General features: G+C 33.8%; 1 protein-coding gene across 1 annotated transcript; it reads right to left on the bottom strand.

The window, feature by feature from the left end:
* Nucleotides 1-3,667: 3,667 nt before the first annotated feature.
* Nucleotides 3,668-23,218, bottom strand: LOC129751426 (cathepsin O-like). Its single transcript, XM_055746918.1, has 3 exons — nt 22,574-23,218; nt 22,166-22,513; nt 3,668-10,174 (listed from the first exon to the last, which is right to left on the bottom strand). The coding sequence occupies exons 1-3, from the start codon at nt 23,047-23,049 to the stop codon at nt 9,868-9,870; spliced, it is 1,131 nt and encodes a 376-aa protein (XP_055602893.1). The 5' UTR covers nt 23,050-23,218; the 3' UTR covers nt 3,668-9,867.
* Nucleotides 23,219-24,992: the final 1,774 nt, after the last annotated feature.

Below are 24,992 nucleotides of genomic sequence, written 5' to 3' on the forward strand. Positions count from 1 at the left end.
TCAAATATGTTTCTTAGACAAAATTCACCTACACTAAGGTCTTTTTTTTACGCGGTTTGATTTTGCTCAGTTTTTCTAACACGGCTTCTTTTTACGCGGTTTTTTGCCATGGATATGATTCTTCTACACGGCTCTCGCGAATCATCACGTGTTTTCAGCGAAAATATTTCAAGTCCTATACGTTAACTACGGAATTCATACCGCGTAAGAAAAACTTAGTGTACAACATTTCAGTTCACCGTTTTTCAAAATCTCAAAAAACATGTTTCAGAAAATATACTATATATAAAAAAAAAACACACTTATACGTTGTCCATAGCTTTGTTAGGCACTAAGTGAAACTTTTTTTGAGCATTCCGTAGCTGATTTACAGACTTTTTTCCAAAGCTGGTGTCGGATTTTTTTCACTTTGGATAACGGAAAACTGAAGTGTTGGAGATGAATATTGAATGACAAACATATTTGAGTTACGAGGTTTCCAAAACTATAAATTTTGTAAAAATCGGTTGAGAAACAAGAGAGATGTATTGGTTTTGGTCAAGAGTGTCAAAATGACACTTCAGGGACTGTAACGGGTTAAAATTTCTGGGACGGATGAGGGTTAAATACCTTTTAGTTCAATCTATGGAATTTCAATGACATAAAAGTTTATGTTGGTAGAAAAAAAACTCAATACTGGGCAAATACGGTCATATAACATTCCGCTTAGATGGTTCCGGTTAAATTCAGCAGAACAATAGAATTCTGGGAAAATTTCACGTGTGTGATACATGATATTTCAGACTCGCTATCCGGCGGCTTTGTGTTTTTTTTTAACATTTTGGGTTAGAATTTTACCATTGTGCCTTGGGCGGTTTATATGGAAGATACTATCAAAAGGGTCCGTCTCCAAATTGGATTGCATTTGAACTTGAAATTCTTATAATATGCTTCCGTAACAAATATCAGCCATATTGACCACACGGATCAGCCTTTGGTGGTTGAGCCTTAAGAAGGTTTCTAAAATGTGCAAGCATTGGAAAAAATAGGATAACGTTAGGCTCGGCATAAAATTTTGCAGTGCAATTATTGGGCACAGCTGTTTTAAAAGATGTTGTAAGATTTTTATGTCACTTTTTTCGAACACTTGAGCTTTTGGATCTTGTTGAACAATCCTGTATGAGTGCAATCGACAAAAAAAATCGAGTAAATTCGGTTGAGATGGCTAATATACAGCATACAAACCAAAATCATGTTCTTAGCTGTGCAACGATTGGCACCCTTTTCGATGTTTCATGTTAAAGTTTGTGGCTGGCTACGAGGCATTTATTTTGTAGGAACATAAGTAGGCCTAGCCTATGTAAGCGTTGCTAGTCTCTCGAAAGAGGTCTCATCGATTTTGTTCGTAGTTTGTAATTTTCTATGCAGTGAGTATTTTGGGGGTTGAACTATTCCTCTGGAAGGCGAAAAATTCACCCGAACTAGCGGCGGTGCGATGCGCGAAACCAACGGCTGATTTAAATCCGTCTAACGGTGGATTTAAATCCGGAGGAGATGGGGGTTACCTCTATTGTAGCGGCAGACGTAACCTCCGAGGCGACAACGGTTTTACGGCGGATTCAAATTGTAGGTTCGTATTTGAATCCGGTTGAACGATGACGGCTCGGCGATGGGTTGTTATTTCATCCCAAAACAGCGGGGTCCTAAATATAGGGTCCAAATATCAGATGATGTCGATGGCGAGAGCAAAATGGCGAACTTTACCTGCTGTCCGAATATGTGACTTCAAACTTATCACAATATTTCAAATTTCTTCCGAAGTTCTTTCGCCAACGTTCAAATTTCAAATGACGATGGCCGTTCATATCCCGGGCTTTGGACAGCAGGCAATCGTTGCTCTCGCCTCGCGCCTTTTTTGTCTCGTCTAAATCCCATTCGCCTCTTCTATTTTCATTCGCCTCTTCGCTCCGCTGGGTAGCTTGCGGTCTCTGGTGGTGAGTGGTGGAACCAGTAGTGGTCATGGCTGCGTGCTGTTCGTGGAAGTTTTCGCCTTCCAGAGGAATAGTTCAACCCCCAAAATACTCACTGCATAGAAAATTACAAACTACGAACAAAATCGATGAGACCTCTTTCGAGAGACTAGCAACGCTTACACCTACTACTTACCGAATACGATTGGTAGTTAAGACTCAAGCGGTATGGAATTCACCAACTAACATTTTTCGATGTTTTCAGTTATCTAACTAAGGGCGTTTTTATATTCAAAGTGGTGAATTTTCAATATTGGGTTATGAGTACTTAAAAAAAATCTTCCTGATATTATTTGAAATTGATAAGAAACGATTTGCTTGTGCAATGACATTTATCTATCATTTCTTTGATTCGATCACAGAATTGCATGTATGAAAATTTTCTGTGAACCGAAAAAAATCGAATGACTTCGATTGAAGAATTTCAATCCACACGAATTTGCACGGGTATAGAAATTTGTAGTGCAACTGTTTCGTGAAATAATAGTGAAAAACGATTAAAAAAGTTTTTTTTGCGTGAATTTTTAGTAAATTGTTTAGTTAACTATTTATTCTTTAATTTATTAATTCATCCAGTACAGGGTTAAGACTTAATCTACGAGAAGTAGGTGCTTATTAAATTATAAATTCATTTGCTTTGGGGACACAGGAAACTCTTTTACGCATAAATGTCCTATGAACCGCTATTCGACACCCGTTCCTCAAACAAATAAGTCACTGTTGTTTTGTTGTACGTCCCGGTGGCCTAGCGGTTAGCGTAGTGAGACGGCAATTGCCAAAACCACTGGTGTCATGGGTTCAAACTTTTCAGGATTCTCAGTGACTAACACTGAAATTTTCAGCATGTTTTGGCCAAGTGATTTGAAGTGAAGTTTTTCAGGTTTCATTACTAATTGCCATAGAAGAAGTTCAAACTACGAAACAAGGTTTATAATGGAGGCTAGCCCTGGGTGTCGGGTTTGGACAGATTTTTTTTTGGTTCGATTAGAGTAGAATTATATCTGGACGAAAACACCATAAAAGCTGCATCAATGCTTAGTTTTCCTTCTCAGGGTTCGATATTGAAATCCTGTTGTGTAGATTCATTATGAGATCCTTTGTTAAAACGTTTTCAAAAAGTGAGGTTAAATATTCCATCAAACTTGACCCGAAACAATTATGCGTAAAAGTGTTATAAATCACCTTCACTATTGTCGAATTTCACTTATCCAGAGATAGTACGCTAGAATTAGACCTGCTAAAAGCCTATGTCAAACATGTTAAGAACACCCTTAGATGGTATCTCACTAAACAAATTATACTTGAAAATACTCTCCAATACCATGCTTGCAAATGGAGCAACTGAATCTTCCTTGAAAAATTTTGTGCACCTCTATCTACAAACTGGTAACTGCTTTAATTAAGATAACTCGTAACTATTTACTTTAGGAAATATCGACCTTCGTTTTGGAAGCTTTATTCAACTCACAGAATATTAACAAGGTTTATTTACAATAGACAACAAATGGCGTGCAGTTTTTTTTCCTAATAAAGAATAGCAAAAATATACAGCCTCATGTGCTGAAGGATGAAGTTCGGAAAGTAAGAAAAGGATAAGGCAATCACTAGTTTTCTTGATATCAAACGTATTTTTATACAATACTTTTGAACACGTAGCAGTATTTCATGAAAGCATACTACTAGCATTGTAGTTTAGTCGGATAGTTTATTTCGCTTGTTCAAATCGAAGACAAATATCTAGAGAAACTAATAGAAGCGTTTGAAGCATTCAATCATGTGTAATTATCATAAAACACTCTTTCATATACACAACACTCACATTCTACAAACATTCATTCATCCACACATAGCATGTTGCAGAGAATAAGTTTCGCCTTAAATGAGACTGATTTAAACAAATACAAATACTTGAGAAAATAAACGAATTATCGTCTTTTCCTCACGCTTTAAGATGGTTTCAGCTAGCTACAGACACTTTTTGTTTTTATTTTTTCTGTGTAGAAAAAAAGATATTTGAGGAAGCTAATCTATCGACTGGAGCTTTCTTGATCTTATACTCAACAGAAATAGGGATTTTGAACGCAAAAACAGGAATGTAGTCAAATGGCAATCCTTATTTATGATGCTACCTTATCAATGCTTTAATTACAATCGATATTTGAGAGTGAGTAATCAAGTTTTAAGTATGTATAGTCAAATAATCGTTTAACGCACCCCTGAGTTAAGAAGGCGAATGCTCTGTATGAACTCTATGGTTTCGACACTCTGCTAGCGGATAGAATGTGAAGTTGTTACCGGATAAAACCGAGAATCTGGACGGGGTAGAAGAACTCCCCAGTCCAAAACGTGACTTTGAACGAGTGATGTGCGTGTATATAGGAAAATCGAAACTTTTATAAACAGATTCGCAGTTAGAGAGCATACGAAAAAGTAGGAATTTTTTAAATCGAAAAATAAAGCGACAATGCGGGTGAACTGTTGAAAAAAAAGGATACACAGACACTATTATGAATCGTTTTTATCTATTCGATAGCAAACGCGTGTGATAGTATTTTTAATAGAGTTCAGTTATTTTGAATTAGGAATGAAAAAAAAAAACGTTCAAAATACGACGACCACGATGATACCGAGGGAGGATGTAAAGTTTTTTCGGACCTTACTTTGTTGCGTTCTAGGCTAATCAAATTCAATTACTGAAATTGTCACCTTCTAATTGGAGAATAATATTTTCAATTTTAAAACGCGTAGTTAAAAAAATTAATATAGCAGCAAAAACAATGATCGAAAATTGATCACATGTTTGTAATAAAAAAAACAATTCAACAAATGTAAGGATAAAAAAAAACAATACTTCGCCTTAAACCGCCTGATCGGTTACAATTGCACTGCATAATCACTGTTATCATAATGATACAAAGTCACTTGCTTAGCAACTATTAAATAATTCATTGACATAGAACGCGAGAAAGACGCAAAATTCATCCTCAACTGAGATATGGCAGTTTTTCATTGAACAAACGATCGGAGTAGAATGGAATTTAACTGGCAGAATAGGTTTTGAAGCATTTCGATAGGGTTATGAGTTTTTACTACCTAACAGGAGAAATTTTTAGATCACTGATTTTGATCTTTTGTAGGTCAATAACTTGAATCAATCATCTTTTGGACGAGATCTCGTACCGAGCTTTGTAGACTTGTTATGAGGGTTCAAAATTACGTTCCATAAACTTATGTTCAGTTTGGTTGGGCACAGAACATAGTTAACGACAGTAACTTGTTTTTGAGATTTTTATTGTTTCGTGGGAGTAGTGATTTGATAAATCTGTTAATGTCCTATTTATATATAAGTTTCTATACTTCATATCAAATAGCAGAGATGTTGAAATATGAAAAACGGAACTTTATGAAATATAAGGTTATGATCATTTAGAATTCGGGCAGCTACGTGTGCGTGTGCATTTTAAAAACTATTCATCTGATCGAAAAACTTTATATGGAGTAAATAAAGGTGTTAATATGACATTTAATGTAAAAATATAAAAATAATAATTTATCGTTGATTACAAGAAATACTCTTCCTTTATTATAAAATCTCTTATTTTATCATTGCACACTTTTTTCAGTCATGTTTTGACCTATTATTTTTACCAGAGAAGCAAAACCTTTGCATAATCATGATATTTTACACAAATTCACCTAATAAAACCTATTGGAATCTGATTGGAACCTTTTCATGAGTAGGCATCTCGAAGAATTTGACTTCTTGAATTCGGTTTTACCATAAATTTCTTTGTCCATCAGAACATATATGTCACATTGCGTAAAAACCGGTTGCACAGATTGCGATCTATGGAACTGCTCATTATTAGTTATTATCTTGGTGTCTTCTAGTCAGGCAACACTTTCTGTCTGCCTGAAACGGATTTACTGCATAGTTAAAGCGTCTACATTCAGTAATTCACAATAACAATAGTTATTTTAGCCATATTTAAGATTAAGAGTCATTACGATGCTTTTATTGAACTTCGTGAGCATTCTATAATGGCTCCTAATACTTCTTAACCAGTTGGGCAAAATAAAAATCAGAAAAAATTAACAGTTCATGAGTTTTCAAGTTGACAATAAAGTATTTCCGAGGCGATTGTGCAAAATGATTTTTACCATGTCTTTTTGCATAGTAAATATCTCAAACACACGTTAACTTAAAAATCTTCAAAAAATAGGCAAGATAGTCCTTTTCATAACCAACACAAAGCTTTTGAAGTTTTGCATATCCGAGCTCTAATAACGAAGCTATCGCCGAAATAAAGTGTCCAGATACTAAATGATCATAGCTTTAGCAGTATAGACATAAAGCTTAGGAAATTGTGTTTTCAATAATTTACAACATTTGTTGAACTATTTTTTTTTATTTAAAAAACACAAAATTAATTAACTTTCGAAAATTGGAGCTATTATTTAATTTGAAAATCAATTTTTAGCAGCCTTTATAAGATAAAACGGTGGAATTCAAACGCCTTGAAGTAGATATAATCGAATTGTACAAAAAAATTTTTTGAATATTTTTTTTTTTGACAAACCAAGCAAACATGGTCGAAAATTAGATATCTACTTTGATGATTCCTTCAAAATACTATAAAAATTTCGTATTTCGGAGGATTCAATTCATTGTTAGATATTGGCTTTTCAGGAGTTGGAACAACCATACTATCATAATTAAATACCGTCAAACGAAGCAACATGCAACACTTTTCAAGTTCAATGGCTTCTAAGAAACTCACGTCCATAGATAACCATACCTCCATAAAGGGTAAAGGTTTAAAGTTTTTAGCTTAGTGGGACATCAAACTGGCGTAGTCAAAAGAAAAATTGGTTTCTTCAGTTATTATTAATTTTTTATTTAACATGCGATTTTCACTATATTTAGATAAAGGGATAAGTTGCAACAAACTTTGATTTTAATGAAAAATCTAATGAAAACATAAGTACCTAAATGTATAGTTTTCGATAAATTTTTGATGCCATAAAAGCCATTTCGTTTAAAAAACACCAATTGCAGTAATTTCTGGTTCTGTTGAAAAAAATATTATTTTCTGTGAACAAAAGGACATTGCATACATTTAGGGGTAAATAATACTACAAAAAGTTCAACTAGCTGGAATCCTAAAAATAAATGTTTGGATGAATGGAATTTCAATTTTGACAAATGCGTGATGCAGAACTATCATATTCGAGTATATGGAAACGAAAGTTAAAAGGTTTTTTTTCGAATTGCATTATGTTGCATCTTATCCCAGGCAGGTAACTGTATTATAAAAATATTGATTTAAAAAAATGTGGTGATTGTTCAAATAACATTTTTACACCCATAGTGTTGGAATAGGATGATTAAACCAGTAAAAAGTTTGTATGTGATTTCATCAGGCCAATCCGCCATACTGGGTAAAGTTTTTTACGACATCGAAAACCGTCAAATGGGGCATGTTGCTACTTTAACCGGTGTGACGGATTGGCTTAATGATATCTCCTACAAATTTTATATTGCTTATATTATCCTAGACCAACACTGTTTGTGTGAAAAGATTTTTCAGACAATTGCTATATATATTTTTTTAATAAATATATTTATAATTCTGTTTCCGGTCTGAGCTGAAATGCATCAAAATGCAAATCAAGGATTCACCTTAAAAATCTCGTTTCCATATGCTAGAATATTAGAATGCTAGAATATTAAAATAACAATGCTTGTAGTTAAAATTTTTTTTAACAAAATAATTGTTTGAGTAATTGAACTTTTTTTGAAAAATTTCACAAAATGTAACTTGAAGATCTTTTTTCAACACTTTAAAATGTTCCTTACATGGGAAAATTATGAAAAAAATATTTGTTCCAATGAATCAATCGTTCGAGCGTAAAATGAACTTCATAATGCCGAATTTTCAAAGCAATGGAAAACTCCCAACTTTTTTCAGAAAAAGTTTTCTAAAATGTTGATTATGGGTACAATTGATCCCCTAGAGTTTGGTACAATTGATCCCCCTTCGAAACGGCATATTCTTCTTCTGAATTGATCGTTATGATTGCTGATTACGAAATTACTAATATTTATCCAAAAAGTAATATTTATCAAACAATTGTCTGAAGAAAAGAGCAAAAATAATTAATTTTCTCTTGATTATAGAAATAGCGCCTTTAAGTATGCAATGTTATAAGCGTTGAGATCAGGTATAGAATTTTCTTCTTATGTCTGCTATAAATTGTGAAATGAGAACAAACATGACTAAAATAGTCAATTAACATTCTATCTTGGGGTTTTGTTAGATTTTTATACACGGATTAGGGCTTCCTGAATATAAGATCAAGTCTCCTTCAATAGGGGATCAAATCTCCCCTATCTTCAGAAAAATTGCAATTTTTTTACTCCCACGAAAATGCTTCTAGTTCATCAACGGGTTCAAGTATCGTTCTAATTTTTGGAGCATAGAAACTTGAAGTTACAAGCTGTCAGAAAATGTCAAAGACGGCGAGTTGCTAAATTTTTCCATAAAGATATGGTGAAAATAAGAAAAGGGGATCAAGTATCCCCACTCTCCCCTATTGTTTTGCATCACTTGTTTGGTTATTTTAAAATTTTATCCATCCAAACATTAACTTTTATTATTTCAGCTAGTAGAATTGTTTGTAGGTTTTTTACTCCTAAATGTATGCAGCACCCTTATGCTTTTTCTTTATAAACATTTTTGATAGAAAAATGTAAAATTTAGTGCAAATTACTGCTGTTATGCTTCATGCGTAAAGAAATCACCAATATATCAAAAACTTCAAATTTCCAAACCCTTTTTTTCTTAGTAGGGTGAAAATCGCATGTTTTTGTAAATTGAAAAATAGCTGGTGAAACCAATAATTTTTCTGACCATGTCAAAAAAAAACTTTAAACTTTTTATATTCATGTGGTATTATCTTTTATTTATCTTTTATTATCTTTTATTTATCTTTTGACATTAAGTTTTTAGAAGCCACTGAAGTTGAAAAGTATTGCATGATGTACCGATTGACGGAATCAAAGAAATTTGATTTTTGATAAATTAATATTCCGAATATTCACTTTTGAAAATCCTGATTATTAATTTCCTTTGCGAAATTTTAAATGTCTGCAGCAGGATATTAATTCAGAGCTTATAATTTTAAATCAAATTATAAATTTGAGTATTTCAAACACAACTTTGAGCCATTAAGATAGACTCAGTCTGAAATATTGAACAATTTGACAAGCCTCGAAATTTTTTCACAAGTTATAAAAGTTTCTCGTATACTTCCTGTTTGATCTACAATTTTTTTCACAAAACAAAAATTCCAAATCCATGCAATTTTCTTTGCCCGGAACTTCGATTAATTTCGTCCAACAATTAAACCAAATCCGGAAAACAAACATCGAACTGCTTCATCCCGTTCAGTGAAAATGCCTCTTTAGGAATTGCTTTAGCATTAGACATTTTTCCGATCCGTTCATTTTGAATCAAAACTATTCAGTCAAACCTAGAGATCCGTAGTTTTTTCAAGTCACCTATTATTCTCTCTTGAATTAACATTTATAAAGTATGAAAGACAGATGTCACGACCGGGTTGAATAAATAAAAATCATTCGCGCATTTAAATTGAGCATCTCAATAAAACAGGTGAATTGCACCGACGCAAACAAACAATGGAGCAACAACACACTTATTGTATATAACACGAAACTACATTATACAAAACATATATTGCAGAAAAAACAAACAAACAAGAGAACATGATGAATTCTAAAAAACGACAACACGGAAATAAAAATTGAAAAACTAATGAAAACAAAATGTTATTACTAAATAAGATCAATGAAAGAAACCCTATTTGCGATACCGCAAAGATTTTTCCCAACTTCTATTTTGATGTAGCCCCGGTCTCCAAATTTGGGGCCCCAAGAATTCTTCACCCAGTAATATGGGATCGGCCCCTCCAGGTTATAGCCGACTATCTCAACCGCATGATTCAAATCATCGTAATTGCCATCGCAGTGATACTGGATGATACCTCCCAAATAGTATTGCCACGAGATGGCGTTGACAGCAACCACCAGCGGACCATGGGTAGCCAGGTAACGCAGCATCAGATGCTCTCGATCGACCAAACTGCAATTCAAACGATAGAGAAATATTATAGGTTTCCATCTAAAGAGACCGTCCATAAATGATGTCACGCAAAATTTGGAAAAAAATTGACACCCCCCTCCCCCCTCTGTCACATATCGTCACAACTTCCGTAACCCCCCCTTTTTGTATAACGTCACGTATTCATACCCCCCCCCCCTCTCCCCTGGAGTAAAATTTTCTTCCCTTTAAAAATTTGATTAAAATGTTTTTTTTTCAAATTCATTTATTTTTCCTTTTTTCTTAGGGATTTTAAACCAAGTTGATTTATTCATCCCAAATATTTTTTTAAATTTCATCAGTTTTATTCAAAGAATTGAAAAAAATGTTAGGGGAGAATGAGAATACTTGATCCCTGGGGATACTTGATTACTTAGCTATATCTTGAAACTGGAATGTCTTACAAAGATCAAATCTAGAGTTTGTTTTGATAAGGTCGTAAGAACCAATATAAACAAAACTGAGTTATTGGCGGCAAACGACTGATATACATGCATTCTGTTGTTGATAAAAACTCGGTTTCATTTGATCAATAAATAACTTTACCAAGATGATTTAAATTTAGGATGTATGATGACTTCCACATTTTTGAGTGTACTTTGGTTTTTGCGTCATTTTGCGTTGCCGTGCATTTGCCGTGATGCAAAACGTAGCAAAAAATAATTCGGCAAGTTGGATATACGACGTTGTGCATCGTCACGAAAATCGCTTCGAGAAGTGATGAAGTTAACGTGAAAAGAAAAACAAACCAGTCTGCAGCAGTGATATTATCCATTTTAGCATGGTGAAACACTGCAAATTGTTGTCGGGTGAATAGAATATACTTTACTCAACTACGTGTGAAAAGCCAGTTTTTTTTTCGTTATAGAAGAAACCAAAACAATTTAAAGCGTCAGATGCTTTTATACACATCTCGAACTGCCAGTGGCGCACAGATAATGCCCGATAATGTTCTGGTGGATTCCCAATGGCCAGTTCCACCACGCAGTAATTCAAAATTTCATCGGAAGAAGATATGCGTGGAATTATTGGATAAGATTCATGATTCAAGCATTTCTCTAATCAACCCCGAAAGAATTACTGGAGATTAGGCCAATCAAATCAGTTTTTGTAGTCCGTATTATCGATTGACCAAAAAGACGTTTACGCCAAATGAGAAATGCATTGAGTCGTAAGTACAGTACCGTTCATAATTGTATAGAAATTGGAAGCACGCGCACTGTCACTTCGACTTTGAACTTCCATAACTTTTTACTCTGATGATATTTTTTGATCAAACCTTTGCGTTAGATAGATCAACTATCACACTATTATATCACAAAATTTGAGCTTTCTGGAAAATATGTGGCCTGAGAAACAAGGATGGAAAAATTCGTTCACTAGCATGAACGCTAACGATTCTCAATCCCCGCTCCGTTCACGATGGTAGCATCGGCGATGCGAGCGTGAACAGACGATCGCCGATTGGTCGGATTGGCAATCCGAATGAATGAACTTTTAATAGGTTTGGGTGAATGAACCGATGGCCGAAACATTCGCCACAGTTAACTGGATCGATTTTTATTTTCACCACGACGCTCGTTGGATGAATAGATTCGCAAATGATTGTCGAAACACAATCGCCAAACGATTGCACGATTGCATTCGCGAATGTTTCTGTAACCGGTAAATGGATGCGCCATCAGGTGCTTGTTTTTCGGCTAATTTTGTGCGTGTTAAAGCCCCCGCGCTCGCTGACGGTTTGTTTTCTCATGATGTTAATTCAATTTATGTTGGATTAAGAACATTCAGCATATAGTTAATGAAAAAGTGGACTTTTGGACATTGCGGGAATAACTAAACGGACAAAGGGGGGGTTTGAAAATGTCCACTCTTGTTCACGAAGCGTAGGGATTTAGCTTTTGCCATATTGCCAAATAAAAATTTAAAAATGTTAAGATTTTAAAGCTACTTCAAAATTTGGCTAGTTTCAACATCCTAAAAAGGAAAAGGACATATTTCGATCTTTGCTTCATTCCTGAGTTTAGCACGAAAAATGTTGCGAAATTTTAAAATTCGTAATGAAGTTGTACTCGTCAGATAATTTCATAAAGGTATACATTTCATTCACATCAATAGATTATTCATTCTAAACTATGCGTTGTAAATAGGAAATTTTAATTTTTAAATTCTGATTTCTTAACTTTTAGATTCTAAGTATCTACTAAATTGTTAATTCAAAATATTAAATTCTTAATTCTAAATTACAAATTATAAATTCTTAATTCTAAATTCTAAATTCTTAATTCTAAGATCTTAATTGGAAGTTCTTAACTCCAAATTCGTAATTCGTTATTCTAAATTCTAAATTCTTAATTCAAAATTCTTAATTCCAAATTCTAAATTCCATTTTTTTAATTTTTAATTCTTAGTTCTCAATTCAAAATTCTAAACTCTTACCTCTAAATTCTAAATTCTACATTCAAAATTCAAAATTCTTTATTCAAAATTCAAAATTCTAAATTCTAAATTCTAAATTTTAAATTCTTAATTCTAAATTCTAAATTCTAAAATTCTTAATTTTAAATTCTTAACTCTAAATTCTAAATTCTAAATTCTAAATTCTAAATTCTAAATTCTAAATTCTAAATTCTAAATTCTAAATTCTAAATTCTAAATTCTAAATTCTAAATTCTAAATTCTAAATTCTAAATTCTAAATTCTAAATTCTAAATTCTAAATTCTGAATTCTAAATTCTAAATTCTAAATTCTTATTTCTAAACTCTAAATTGTAAATTCTGAATTCTTAATTCTAATTTTGTTATTCTAAATCCTTATTTATAAATTCTTAATTCCAAAATAGAAATTCTTAAATTTATGCACTTAACTCTTGAAATCCAAACCTTTGGCACTAAATTCTCAAGACTTAATTCTCAATGTTAAATTGTGAATTCGAAATGGTAGTTTTTCAATTCTAAATTTAAATTCTAAATTTTTTATCATAAATTTTCAATTCTTAATTTTTTCATTTGAGCATTAAATTCCAAAATTAATGTCTTCAAAATCCAGGGTAATATTGATCACTTTTTCCAATATTTTTCGATTATTTTTCCTACTAAGGGGATTGTGGAATGTTTCATATTTTTAAAACCAGTACTGGACTCCTATGAACGTAAAACATAGTTGCAGAAATTTATTGGACTACTTTAAATTTGATTTAAAAATAGATTTCTTCGCTGTTCAGGAATTGATGCTTTGAGGTTATATTGCTCAGTCTCCATTTTTACGGTTTTAACGAGTTTTCTTGATCGTAAAGGATACAAAACACCTTCATAATTGTTTACAAATTCTAACTAATCAGTTTTTCCTTGCTATTTAACGTTTTCTTTTCAAAACATTTATAATCGAAAAAACACTGATGCTGCATACATCTAGGGGCAAAAATCATAATAATTGATAAATAGTTTTAGCTTCAAAGTACAAATAAATTTTAACTTCACACATTCCCCTAGGCCCTCCCGCTATTTCCATGTTCATTTTTTCTTTAAACTTAGTCATTTGATAGGATTCCTTTCCATTTGTCTAATAAGGGCTTATTCTTTGAAAATGTTCTTACTTTTTAAACATCAAAAATTTATTATTAAATGACTATAAAAATAACACTATAACTATTCATATACAAAGAATATAAGTTGTTCTTCCACATTCAACCACCCATTTGCTTCTAAATACTTTTTGGTATCATCAGGAGATCAGTTTTTTGGAGAGCCTCGGAAAGAATAGATATTTTAAGATTTTGAAATTTCACTTTTAATAACAGAAAACATTTTCAAATACAAACCAATTTTTTTCTGTTTGATACTCAATTAATGGGCTTTAAAACGTAGAAAACAGTTTTCAAAAATTCAAACTATAGACCAAGTTATTGATCATAATGTGGAAAAATTTATAAATAGTCAAAGTTACCCCGGTGATCAAAGTTATCCCGTTTCACGGTACCTAAATCCTAATTCAAATCAAACATTTTTATTTTAAGATTTTAATTTGAACTTCTTATAGAAATATTTTCATTTCTTATTTCTAAATTTCTATTCAAAATTCTTAAATCATAATTCTTGATTCTAAATACAGGAAGAATTTAGAATAGACAGCCTCGAATGAGAACCTATAGTGGAGAAATAAGAACATAGAATAAAGAATTTTTAGTTTTAAATTTTGAATTTAGTATAAGGATTTAAGATTTAAGGTTTCAAAAATCAGAATAAAGAATTAAGCATTAAGAATTCAGAAATAAGAACTAAGAACCAAGAATTAAGAACTCAAAATTAAGAATTCAGAATTAAGAATTTAGAATTTACAATTAAGAACTAAGAATTCAGGATTTAGAATTTAGAATGTAGAATTTTGAATTTTGAATTCAGAATTTAGAATTTAGAATTTAGAGTTTAGAGTTTTGAATTTTGAATTAAGAATTAAGAATTTAGAAATAAGATTTAAGAATTAAGAACTAAGAATTTATGATTCCGAAATTAGAATTTCGAATTTAGATTTAGAAATTTGAAATTAAAATTTAACAAAAAAATGTTCTAGTGGACATAGACCGAACCACTACGCTTCATGAACAAGAGTGGACATTTTCAAACCCCCCCTTTGTCCGTTTAGTTATTCCCGCAATGTCCAAAAGTCCACTTTTTCATTAACTATATGCTGAATGTTCTTAATCCAGGGCCGTAGGAAGAACCGACTCATGGGGGGGGTTTTGGTGACTAATGTTTACCTATGATTTTTTTACTTAACAACTCAGGAATAAAAAAAATTAAAACAAATTATGTTTGTAACTATATGATTATTCATTATTAAGTACTCATTAATATTTCACGTATGAAATGGTAACTCGAAAAAAGACACGCATGCCACAAGGATGGAAAAGTGTCATTGACAAAACCTTTAAAAAAAGTAGCTTTAGAAAAGTGGTCTTAGCCTAAAGGGTGAGCTATTTTTTTTTATTAACCTCTAAAAACAAAATATGTAATTTGCTTCCATGGATGGATAATTTTTTTGAATTTATTTAAAAGTCTTTTAGATCAAAGTTGTATGATTTGATCATAAAATAAGTTCTTTTTAGGGTAGCCCTCAATTTCTTAAAAATAAACTTATTCAATACTCAAATCAAACAAGCCCAATCTTCTTAACTCTTTTGCAAATTCCAAAATTCTAACCTTTGATGAAAATAAATACAATTTTCCAAAAAAAAACAGGAAGAGAAAAAAAAATACGAATCAAATTTGCTTGATGCTAATTTGAACTAAGTTTATGATTTTAGTTTGGAATTTGGCTTTAAAAAAGCTACTATATTAATAATGTTAAACAATACACCATGAAAATAAAAAAAATTGTGCAGATTTTTAAGTTATCTCAGGTTCTTGTTTCTGAAACAGGAAATATTTTTCATAAAGAATAAATGTTTGATTTTTTTAAATATAATTTAGAATATTTTGCATGAATCAAAACTAAGAAAATTAATTCAAATTGTATTTCATATTTGTGACTTTCAGCTGAATTGTGTGTACATACTAATTCTGATTAAAAACTTTGAAATCTGGAAATTGAACTGACATTTTTTTAAGTTCATGTTCTCTTGAATTTCTCAACAATTTTATGTTGATTGAAAAACTTATTCACAAGCTGAATCTTTTTCTGAATTTTAAATCTGAATTTAAACCTGAATCCAAAAATTAAACTTTGAATCTGTTTCTGAATTTCAATACGATTTTCGAAATGTACAAAAAAGAAGATTTAGGAATCATAATTCCAGATTAGAATTTCATGAGCCAAATCTTAGAGCCCTCATTCATGGATCTATTATTGAAATTCTCTAGTCCTACTTTAATCTTAATTCATTATTTCAATCATTTATTTTTAATCTGTTTTATGAATCTGACAATCTTATTCTATGCACAAGTGAGAAAATTTTGAAAAACTGTAGCAGAATTTTGTACTTGAAATGGGTTTTTGAGGTTTTTGTATTAGTTTTTAGTCCAGATAGTTACTCTTGAATATCTTTGCTCTACTTTCATAATTTAAGTATGAATTTAAAATTTTGAGTGTAGAGTAGAATACCTCGCTTGCTTTTTTGGACACTCATGGGGGGGGTTTAACCCCCAAAACCCCCCCCGTTCCTACGGCCATGTCTTAATCCAACATAAATTGAATTAACATCATGAGAAAACAAACCGTCAGCGAGCGCGGGGGCTTTAACACGCACAAAATTAGCCGAAAAACAAGCACCTGATGGCGCATCCATTTACCGGTTACAGAAACATTCGCGAATGCAATCGTGCAATCGTTTGGCGATTGTGTTTCGACAATCATTTGCGAATCTATTCATCCAACGAGCGTCGTGGTGAAAATAAAAATCGATCCAGTTAACTGTGGCGAATGTTTCGGCCATCGGTTCATTCACCCGAACCTATTAAAAGTTCATTTATTCGGCATTGCAATCGTTAGTGTTCGTTCTGGTGTGTGAATTTTTTCCTTGGCAGTTTGAATCGAACATATTCACCACGGATGGCCAATTGAACGTTCTTCGATGCGATTTTTTCCATGCTTGCTGAGAAACAGACAAACGAAAATCGGACTTTTTAGACTTTTCTCATTCAAACTGGAATATCTCTGAAGCTACGCTACATTTTTTATTGAAATGGAAATTTTGCACAGTGATTGTTGAAATATAAAGCTAGCATGTCTGAAGTTTTCGAAAAGTTTTATTGATGAGATCAAAAGTAACGCGAGGTGCAATATTTCAGGCATGAACCTTGAAATGCGATTTCTATAGAATTTTGGACGATTCATGAGAACAATATCGTTTCATCCACCAATCAGACAAAAAATGTCTGGCAAAAGCAATGAAGAAAAGAAAAAAACGGAATAAATGATCCATTTGTGTTTTTAAATTAGAATCTCGTAATATTGTCGTGATTTTTCGTCTGAAATATATTTACTGGTTGTTAAACAGAGAATATGATTTTCCTATGGAAACATTCGTCCAAAATTCTATAGTAATCGCATATCTAGATCCATGCCTGAAATATTGCATCTCGCGTTACTTTTGATCTCATCGATAGAACTTTTCGAAAACTTCAGAAATGCTAGCTTTATATTTCAACAATCACTCTGCAAAATTTCAATAAAAAATGTAGCGTAGTTTCAGAGATATTGCAATTTGAATGAGAAAAGTCCAAAACGTCCGATTTTCGTAGAATTACTGTTTCTCAGGCCACATAAACTCTAAAAAATTTTGTGATATAATAGTGTGATAGATGATCTATCTAACGCAAAAGATTTGATCAAAAAATATCATCAGAGTAAAAAGTTATGGAAGTTCAAAGTCGAAGTGACAGTGCGCTTGCTTCCAATTTCTATACAATTATGAACGGTACTGTACATCTTTATCAATAGTAGTTTAATTTACATTAGTTTAGAGCACACCAGCATGTTCTGCGTCTTAGTTTTACGTTTACTTTCTAATTTACAGATAAATTTGTTCAGAAATAATAAAATGAGAATTGAAAATGTTTTCCGGAACTTAAACATCGATTTTCTCAAAACATGTCAAGTGGTTCTTACGACCTAATCAAAACAAACTCTGGAAATGTTCTAGAAAAGTGTGCCGAAATGAGCAAAATAACAATGCTTGCAGTTTAAAAAAAATTAACAAAATAATTGTTTGAGTAATTGAACTTTGTTTGAAAAATTTCACAAAATGTAACTTGAAGATCTTTTTTCATCACTTTAAAATGTTCCTTACATGGAAAAATTATGAAAAAAATATTTGTTCCAATATACCAAACGTTCGAGCGTAATATGAACTTCATAGTGCCATGTTTCCAAAGCAATGGAAAACTCTCAACTTTTTTCAGAAAAAGTTTTCTAAAATGTTGATTATGGATACAATTGATCCCTAGAGTTAAAAACGGCATATTTTTTTCTGAATTGATCGTTAACATTGCTGATTACGAGATTACTAATATTTTTCCAAAAACTAATATTTATCAAACAATTGTCTGAAGAAAAGGGCTTAAATAATTAGTTTTCTCTTAATTATAAAAAAGCGCCTTTAAGTATGCAATGTTTTATGCGTTGAGACAAAGTTATAGAAATTTCTTCTTCTTGTAGGGATGCGGTTAAGGAAATATAAAATAGATAAAAATTCTTACAATTCTTTTTAAAATACTTGATACTGACAACATCGTAGTTTTCTGGAAGGCATATTGAAAATTTGGCAACTTTGTACAAAGCCTAATGTTTGGAAAAAAAAGTCAGTCATTGGTCTATTCTTGCGAGCAAAACATGTGCTCTAGTAATTTCAAGAATTGTCATGGTAAATTCACGACAATTTACGACTAATTTTAATGCAAAACAAATCCGTTATTTTCTTGTAAATCTTGAAAGAAAACAGTTTCGAGCCTACCGAAAAATTTCGAAACTTCCCCGCAAACCAGACTTCGGTTAGATTTCTCGGATTTACTTTGTCTGCTCATGGATGGCAGATAGACGACGATAAAATTAAGACCATTCGAAATTTTCGATCACCACGTTCTCTGGCTGAAGTTAAAAGCTTTTTGGGCTTAATAACCTTTATAGAAAAGTTTATTTTTAATAGAGCGGACAAGACTGTCAAGCTGAGGAACTTATCGAAATCTGAAATGTTTTACTGGAATGAAGAGCTACATACAGAGTTTGAATATTTAAAGAATCAGGCATGGAAAGCGGTTGAAATGTTGGGTTACTACAAACCGGAAGATGTTACTGAGTTGTATGTTGATGCATCTCCTTATGGCCTGGGGGCGGTACTCGTGCAATACGGTGAGTCTTTGAAAGCTAGAATAATTGCATGCGCATCCAAAACATTATCCGAGTCTGAAAAAAGATACCCTCATACTCAAAAGGAAGCTCTAGCCATGGTATGGGGCGTAGAAAGATTTTCGATTTATTTGATGAGTAAATTCTTTACGAACGAAGGCTGTGAAGTCTGCACACCAGGGGCACATGGGTGCCGCTTCAATGAAACGGATCCTCCGAGAATATTTCTGGTGGCCTAGCATGAGCAAGGATGCAGAAGCGTTTTTCAAAATCTGCGAAACTTGTCTGCTTACATCCAAAAAAAAATCCTCATGTTCCATTGACTTCTAGAGTGCTTCCTACGGGTCCATGGGAGGTTCTTCAAATAGATTTTTATACTGACAAGGATTTCGGATATGGGGAATTTTAAGTTGTAGTAGATCCGTACTCACGGTATTTAAACGTAGTTGAGATGCGCAAAATTGATGCAATTTCCACAATCGAGGCTTTAAATAAAATATTTAAAATTTGGGGATTACCACTAGTTACACAAAGTGATAACGGACCTCCTTTTCAAGTAGAGGACGGGGCTGTAGAGCGCCAGAATAAGGGTATTAAGGACACTTTAGCTGCCGCTAAATTAGATTGTAAACATTGGAAAATTGAGTTGGAAACTTATATTCACATGCATAACAAAGTGCGTCCACTGTCGCGTCTGGGTGTTACCCCGTTCGAGTTATTGACAGGATGGAAATACCGAGGCACATTTCCATGTTTATGGGACCAACGGGAAGGTTTAGATCGCACAGAAATCAAAGAGAGAGATGCGTTGTCTAAATTAATAAATAAACGATATGCGGATAAAAAGCGAGAAGTCAAGGAATTGGACATCACAATAGGAGATAAAGTAGTTATTTGTAGACCGAAACGATCAAAATCAGATCCTAATTTCGGACCAGAGAGATTCACTGTAACCGCACGTGAAGGTTCCAAAATTGTGTTACGTAACAGCAGTGGTAAGTTGTTTTCTCGTAATGTTGAGGATGCTAAGAAAATAATCCCTCAAACAGATGGTGATGATTCATCTTCAAGCCATCGAAATTCAAGGACAAAAAAAAAACAATGGAGTTTAGGGGTGGGAAGGAATGTAGGGATGCGGTTAAGGAAATATAAAATAGATAAAAATTCTTACAATTCTTTTTAAAATACTTGATACTGGCGTAGTTTTCTGGAAGGTATATTGAAAATTTGGCAACTTTGTACAAAGCCTAATGTTTGGAAAAAAAAGTCAGTCATTGGTCTATTCTTGTGAGCAAAACATGTGCTCGAGTAATTTCAAGAATTGTCATGGTAAATTCACGACACACTGTTAGCTATAAATTGTGAAATAAGAACAAACATGAACAAAAAAGTCGATTAAAATTTTATCTTGGAGTTTTGTTTGATTTTTATACAAGGACTAGCTGATCCCATACGAACTCCGTTTCCCCGTTTCCCCCCCAACCCCAATAAACCGTTTATAAATTTCGACTCGATCGTTGCAGAGCGGTGGTTTTTTTCCGAACTTCTTTTCTGATCTCTGAAATCGATTTCCCTTCCTTCAAAACTCTCGTGAGCAAATTTTCAAACCAATCCATTGCATAATAACGTCAATATCGCAAAAAAACAGTGAATAGATAAGTCGGACGTCCTCTTTGGCCGACCTTTGACGAAAAATTGGATAACTGGAATCAATTGTTCGTCCTTGATAATTGCTATGTGCAAATTTTCATCTCAATCCGATGTATAACAACGTCAATATCACAAAAAAAATAAAAAAGTAGTATGGATGACACCTTTTGCCGGTCCATTACACAAAATTTGAAACCTGCTATCGTTTGCACATCATTCAAAACTCTCGTGTACCAATTTTTATTTGAATCCGATGTATAATAACGTCAATATCGCAAAAATAGCGAACAGTTAATATGGATGATCCCTTTGACAGGCCCCTTACCCAAAATTCAATACCTGAAATCGATTTCCCATCTCTCAAAACCCCCATGTGCACATTTTCATCACGATCGGACGAAAAATAATGTGAAAATCGCGAAAACAATATTTGTCTTTTATAGACGACCCCCTTCAGAAGGGATCAACCGTAATTCTGAAAACATTTTTCATCATTCCTGGTCCTAGTGAGCACCCATGCCAAATTTCAGCTCTCTTGCTCTTAAAACGGCTGAGCCTATAGAGGACAAACAAACAAACCCACAGAAATTGCTTTTTATATATATAGATGAGGGCTTCCTGAATAAAAGATCAAGTCTCCTTCAATCCCTCAAGATCAAGTCTCCCCTAGCTTCAGAAAAATCATATTTTTTTTACTCCCACGAAAATGCTTCTAGTTCATCTACGGGTTCAAGTATCGTTCTAACTTTTGGAGCATAGAAACTTGAAGTTATAAGCTGTCAGAAAATGTGAAAGACAGCGAGTTGCTAAATTTTCCCAAAAAGATATGGTGAAAATAAGAAAAGGGGATCAAGTATCCCCACTCTCCCCTACTCACTTTTAACAAGCCTTCAATCATTGCTTAAAACACATTTCAATCATTAGTCCTAAAATTATGATGATGACTTTCCATATCAATGACCGGGAAAGTCGAGGCATAGTAACTGCAGCATCAGCGACGATGTCTGAAAAACCATCCAAATCTAGTTCCTCTTCTTCAATCCATTTGCAATCCTAATCTTTTCCAGAGATTAGAATAGCCAAGCATTCCTGCTCATGTTTTGCCACAATTTTAGTGGGGTGGACTTTCCTGAGTGTTGCAGTGGTAGTGTTCTTGTGAACTTTCTTACGCTCATAAAATTTACCCAAAGTGATTACGTTAGCATTATTATTCATTAAAAGAATAGTGCAAGTATAATTTTGTTAAATTTAGGATAAAATTATTCTTGATTGTTTTGCTGTTTTTTTTTGCGATAATATGTGGTGTCACGCTCAAGCTTACCCCCCCGCCTTTCCCCCATGTCACAAATTGTCACAAAAATCGAAACCCACTCTCCACTCTCCCCCCCCCCCACCCCCCCCCCCCCCTAACGCGTGACATCATTAATGGACGGCCCCAAAGCATACCACGAACATCCGACTGGTTTTAAGATCCCACTCACCTGACGCATGAATATTTTTCTACAGATAGGAAATCCCTTTTGGAGGTGATGGTTCCGAAATCACAGCTTGTTCCATTCTGAAGAGTTTCCAGCGTCTGACACTCCTTCAATGTATTCACTTTGACCTTTTCATCCTTCATCCATTGCAGCAACCGACAGGTGTCGCCTCCCTCACATCCGTAGTTCCCATTTTTGGCACAATTAATCACTTGCTCAGTACAAAGATCGGTTGCATTTTCTTTTCGCTTGATCGCAGAAATTGAAGATATCGTGTCCAATACACTGATTGCCCAACACGCACCACAGCCGCCTTGAGATTTTACTGGTCCGATAACTCCTTTCTCCCGCCTGTTGCAACGAAAAAATGTTAGTGTTATTCACAAAAAATAACCAATCCCGTCAAATTACCAATCAACGATCTTTGGCAGATATTCCGGCACCTGTAGTTCCCGCTTAGCTCTTGAAAATATAATTGCATCTTTCATTTCTGCACTCCTCGAGTCGATGATAAATTTATCCAACATATTAACAGCATCCGGCTCCACTACACCAGGAACTTCGTTGTGCATCAGATCTTCCAAATGCATCAGCAAAAACTCGCGATCACTCAGATCCGCGTACTGCGTGATACCATAGATCGCTGTGTCGTTTTCTGCACGATGAGCATTCAAGGTCGCTATGCGATTGAGAGATGTTCGAAAAATTTGAAAACGATGATCGTATTCACGCATATTGTGCCGGTACGGTTTATCATAAAGTCGAATGAATATGTCGAACTTTTTTCTAGCTTCGATCACACGATTCGGCTGCAGATTGAAAGGAATCATCAGAAAGCATAAGGTGACAATGATCAGGATCATAATCATTTCGATAACTTCAGACATCTTCAGCAACAGTTCACTAACACCGATCAAAAGTAAAAAAAACAGCTCTCTTCCGCTTCCCTCAAAAACTGGACTGATGGTTTTGTTTTCTGGAAGTGGTTGTAGAACCCTTGAGCATCATTCTATCAACCCGAAAGCTAGACTTATCACTTTGGGAAACATCCGAAGCGATGACCTCTGCTAGACAGACGATCGAATGCAGTTCGATGAGTAAGCATTTGTGAGAGTGAGTGTAGGCACGAGCTTATCAATGTTGCAAATGATTTTTCATGTGTATGGAACAGTGACGTTATAAAACCTTACACTTTGACGTCATTGATTATGATTTACCTCCGTGTATGAAAAAAAAACACTTTAATTTTTAGTTAGTCATAGGTATAATGTTTTGAACCAATTAAGATCGTTACATTTTCTGCATTGAAATTCGAAAAAGAAGTCATTTTGGTACATCGACGTCAAAACTTTTTCTTATTGTATAGTTTTATGTGAAAATCGTATTATTGGTCATATCTAAAAGTCAGGGATAGACGCACGATCTTAAAGGAGAATGGGCAATTTGGTTTTCTGTTGTACACGGATGTCCAATAGAGGCCCCAAATGACCCGACATTTGAAAAAGTTATGCGCTGTAGGCTTAAATTGATCCTAGGCCTAGTACAAGGTCTCATGCCAAATTTGGGCCAGATTGGATCACGGGAAGGGGTCGCTCAACGAGCCTAAAGTTTGTATGAGATTTTGAGATGTTTTGTTCGAGAGGAAAATTAAAATCCAGTTTTTCATGAATGACTTTGGTCCCCTTCGCCGGTTTCTTTTGAAAACGTTTTTTCCTAAAGCCTAAACTTTAACAAATATTTCATCCGAAGACTGTATTTCGAGTTAAGATAAAAAAAAAAAAGTAGTTAAGCTTGAGACCTTGTAAGAGGCCTAGGATCAAGTTAAGCCTGCAGCGCATAACATTTCACGAGCTTGAAATTTCTCATACAAATTTGGGGCAGTCTTATGTCCAATATACTGTTAAATCTTAAAGAGACAAGAACAAGTTTGTATGAGGACAAGAAATCTACCGTGGGAGAGAAAAAAGTTATGAAGTGAAGAAGTAGTATTATTTCAAGATTTTTTTTTTGTAAAATCTGATTGCATCATTTTAACTTTCATATACTTACCGTGTACAATCAGACGTATGGATTGTCAATAAATATCCGACGAATGATAGAGCGGGTCTGTTTCCATTCGAGCGGCTGATCACTACAACATCGAAGTTATTTCTATCCTTTTACATCTTCCAACTGTTGGAGTCAGTTGGTAAATTGTTTGGTTGTGAATACAACAGTTTGGCGACGAAGAAAATTTAGTTTCCCGAAACTTTAAGAAGTTGTACTGACTTCGAAATAATTTTTCGGCTAACGGTCGGTGCGTGATAAAGTGTGGTGCAAGTTGATCCCGGCGGCAGAAATAATTTTTTGCGACTAGGCCGGTGGATAAGTGTCTGGGGGCGCTGGAAATAGCTTGATAGCATTCGTCGACCCCGACAACCTATCGAGAAAACCGTAAGTAATAAAAGTGGAAATAGTGGAAAGAAAAGGACAATTCATCGATAATTCAATCGCCATTGCTGCAAATTGTTGAATACTGCTCTACTTAGGTCTCACTGGCCATTTTGTGGAATTGTATTGTTGCCTTTTGGTGGTTTTGTTTTGCGATTTTTTTTTCGCCATTGCTAAAGTGCAGTCAACATAGGGCAACAATAGGTACTGTTGTCATGGTTGAAAAGTGAATTATTTATTTTGTGGAAAGAAATGTCGCGGATTATAATAGTATTTCTTTTTTTTTAATCAAATAGTGAATATTTTATTTTTTCATTATAAATATAGCTACTCTTTTGGACTCCGAATTGGAGAAGCAACCACCATCTTCCAACAAATTATTTGCCCGGGATTGGTAAGA

This window comes from Uranotaenia lowii, chromosome 3 (assembly GCF_029784155.1).
Source record: "Uranotaenia lowii strain MFRU-FL chromosome 3, ASM2978415v1, whole genome shotgun sequence".
In the NCBI taxonomy this organism is placed as follows: domain Eukaryota; kingdom Metazoa; phylum Arthropoda; class Insecta; order Diptera; family Culicidae; genus Uranotaenia; species Uranotaenia lowii.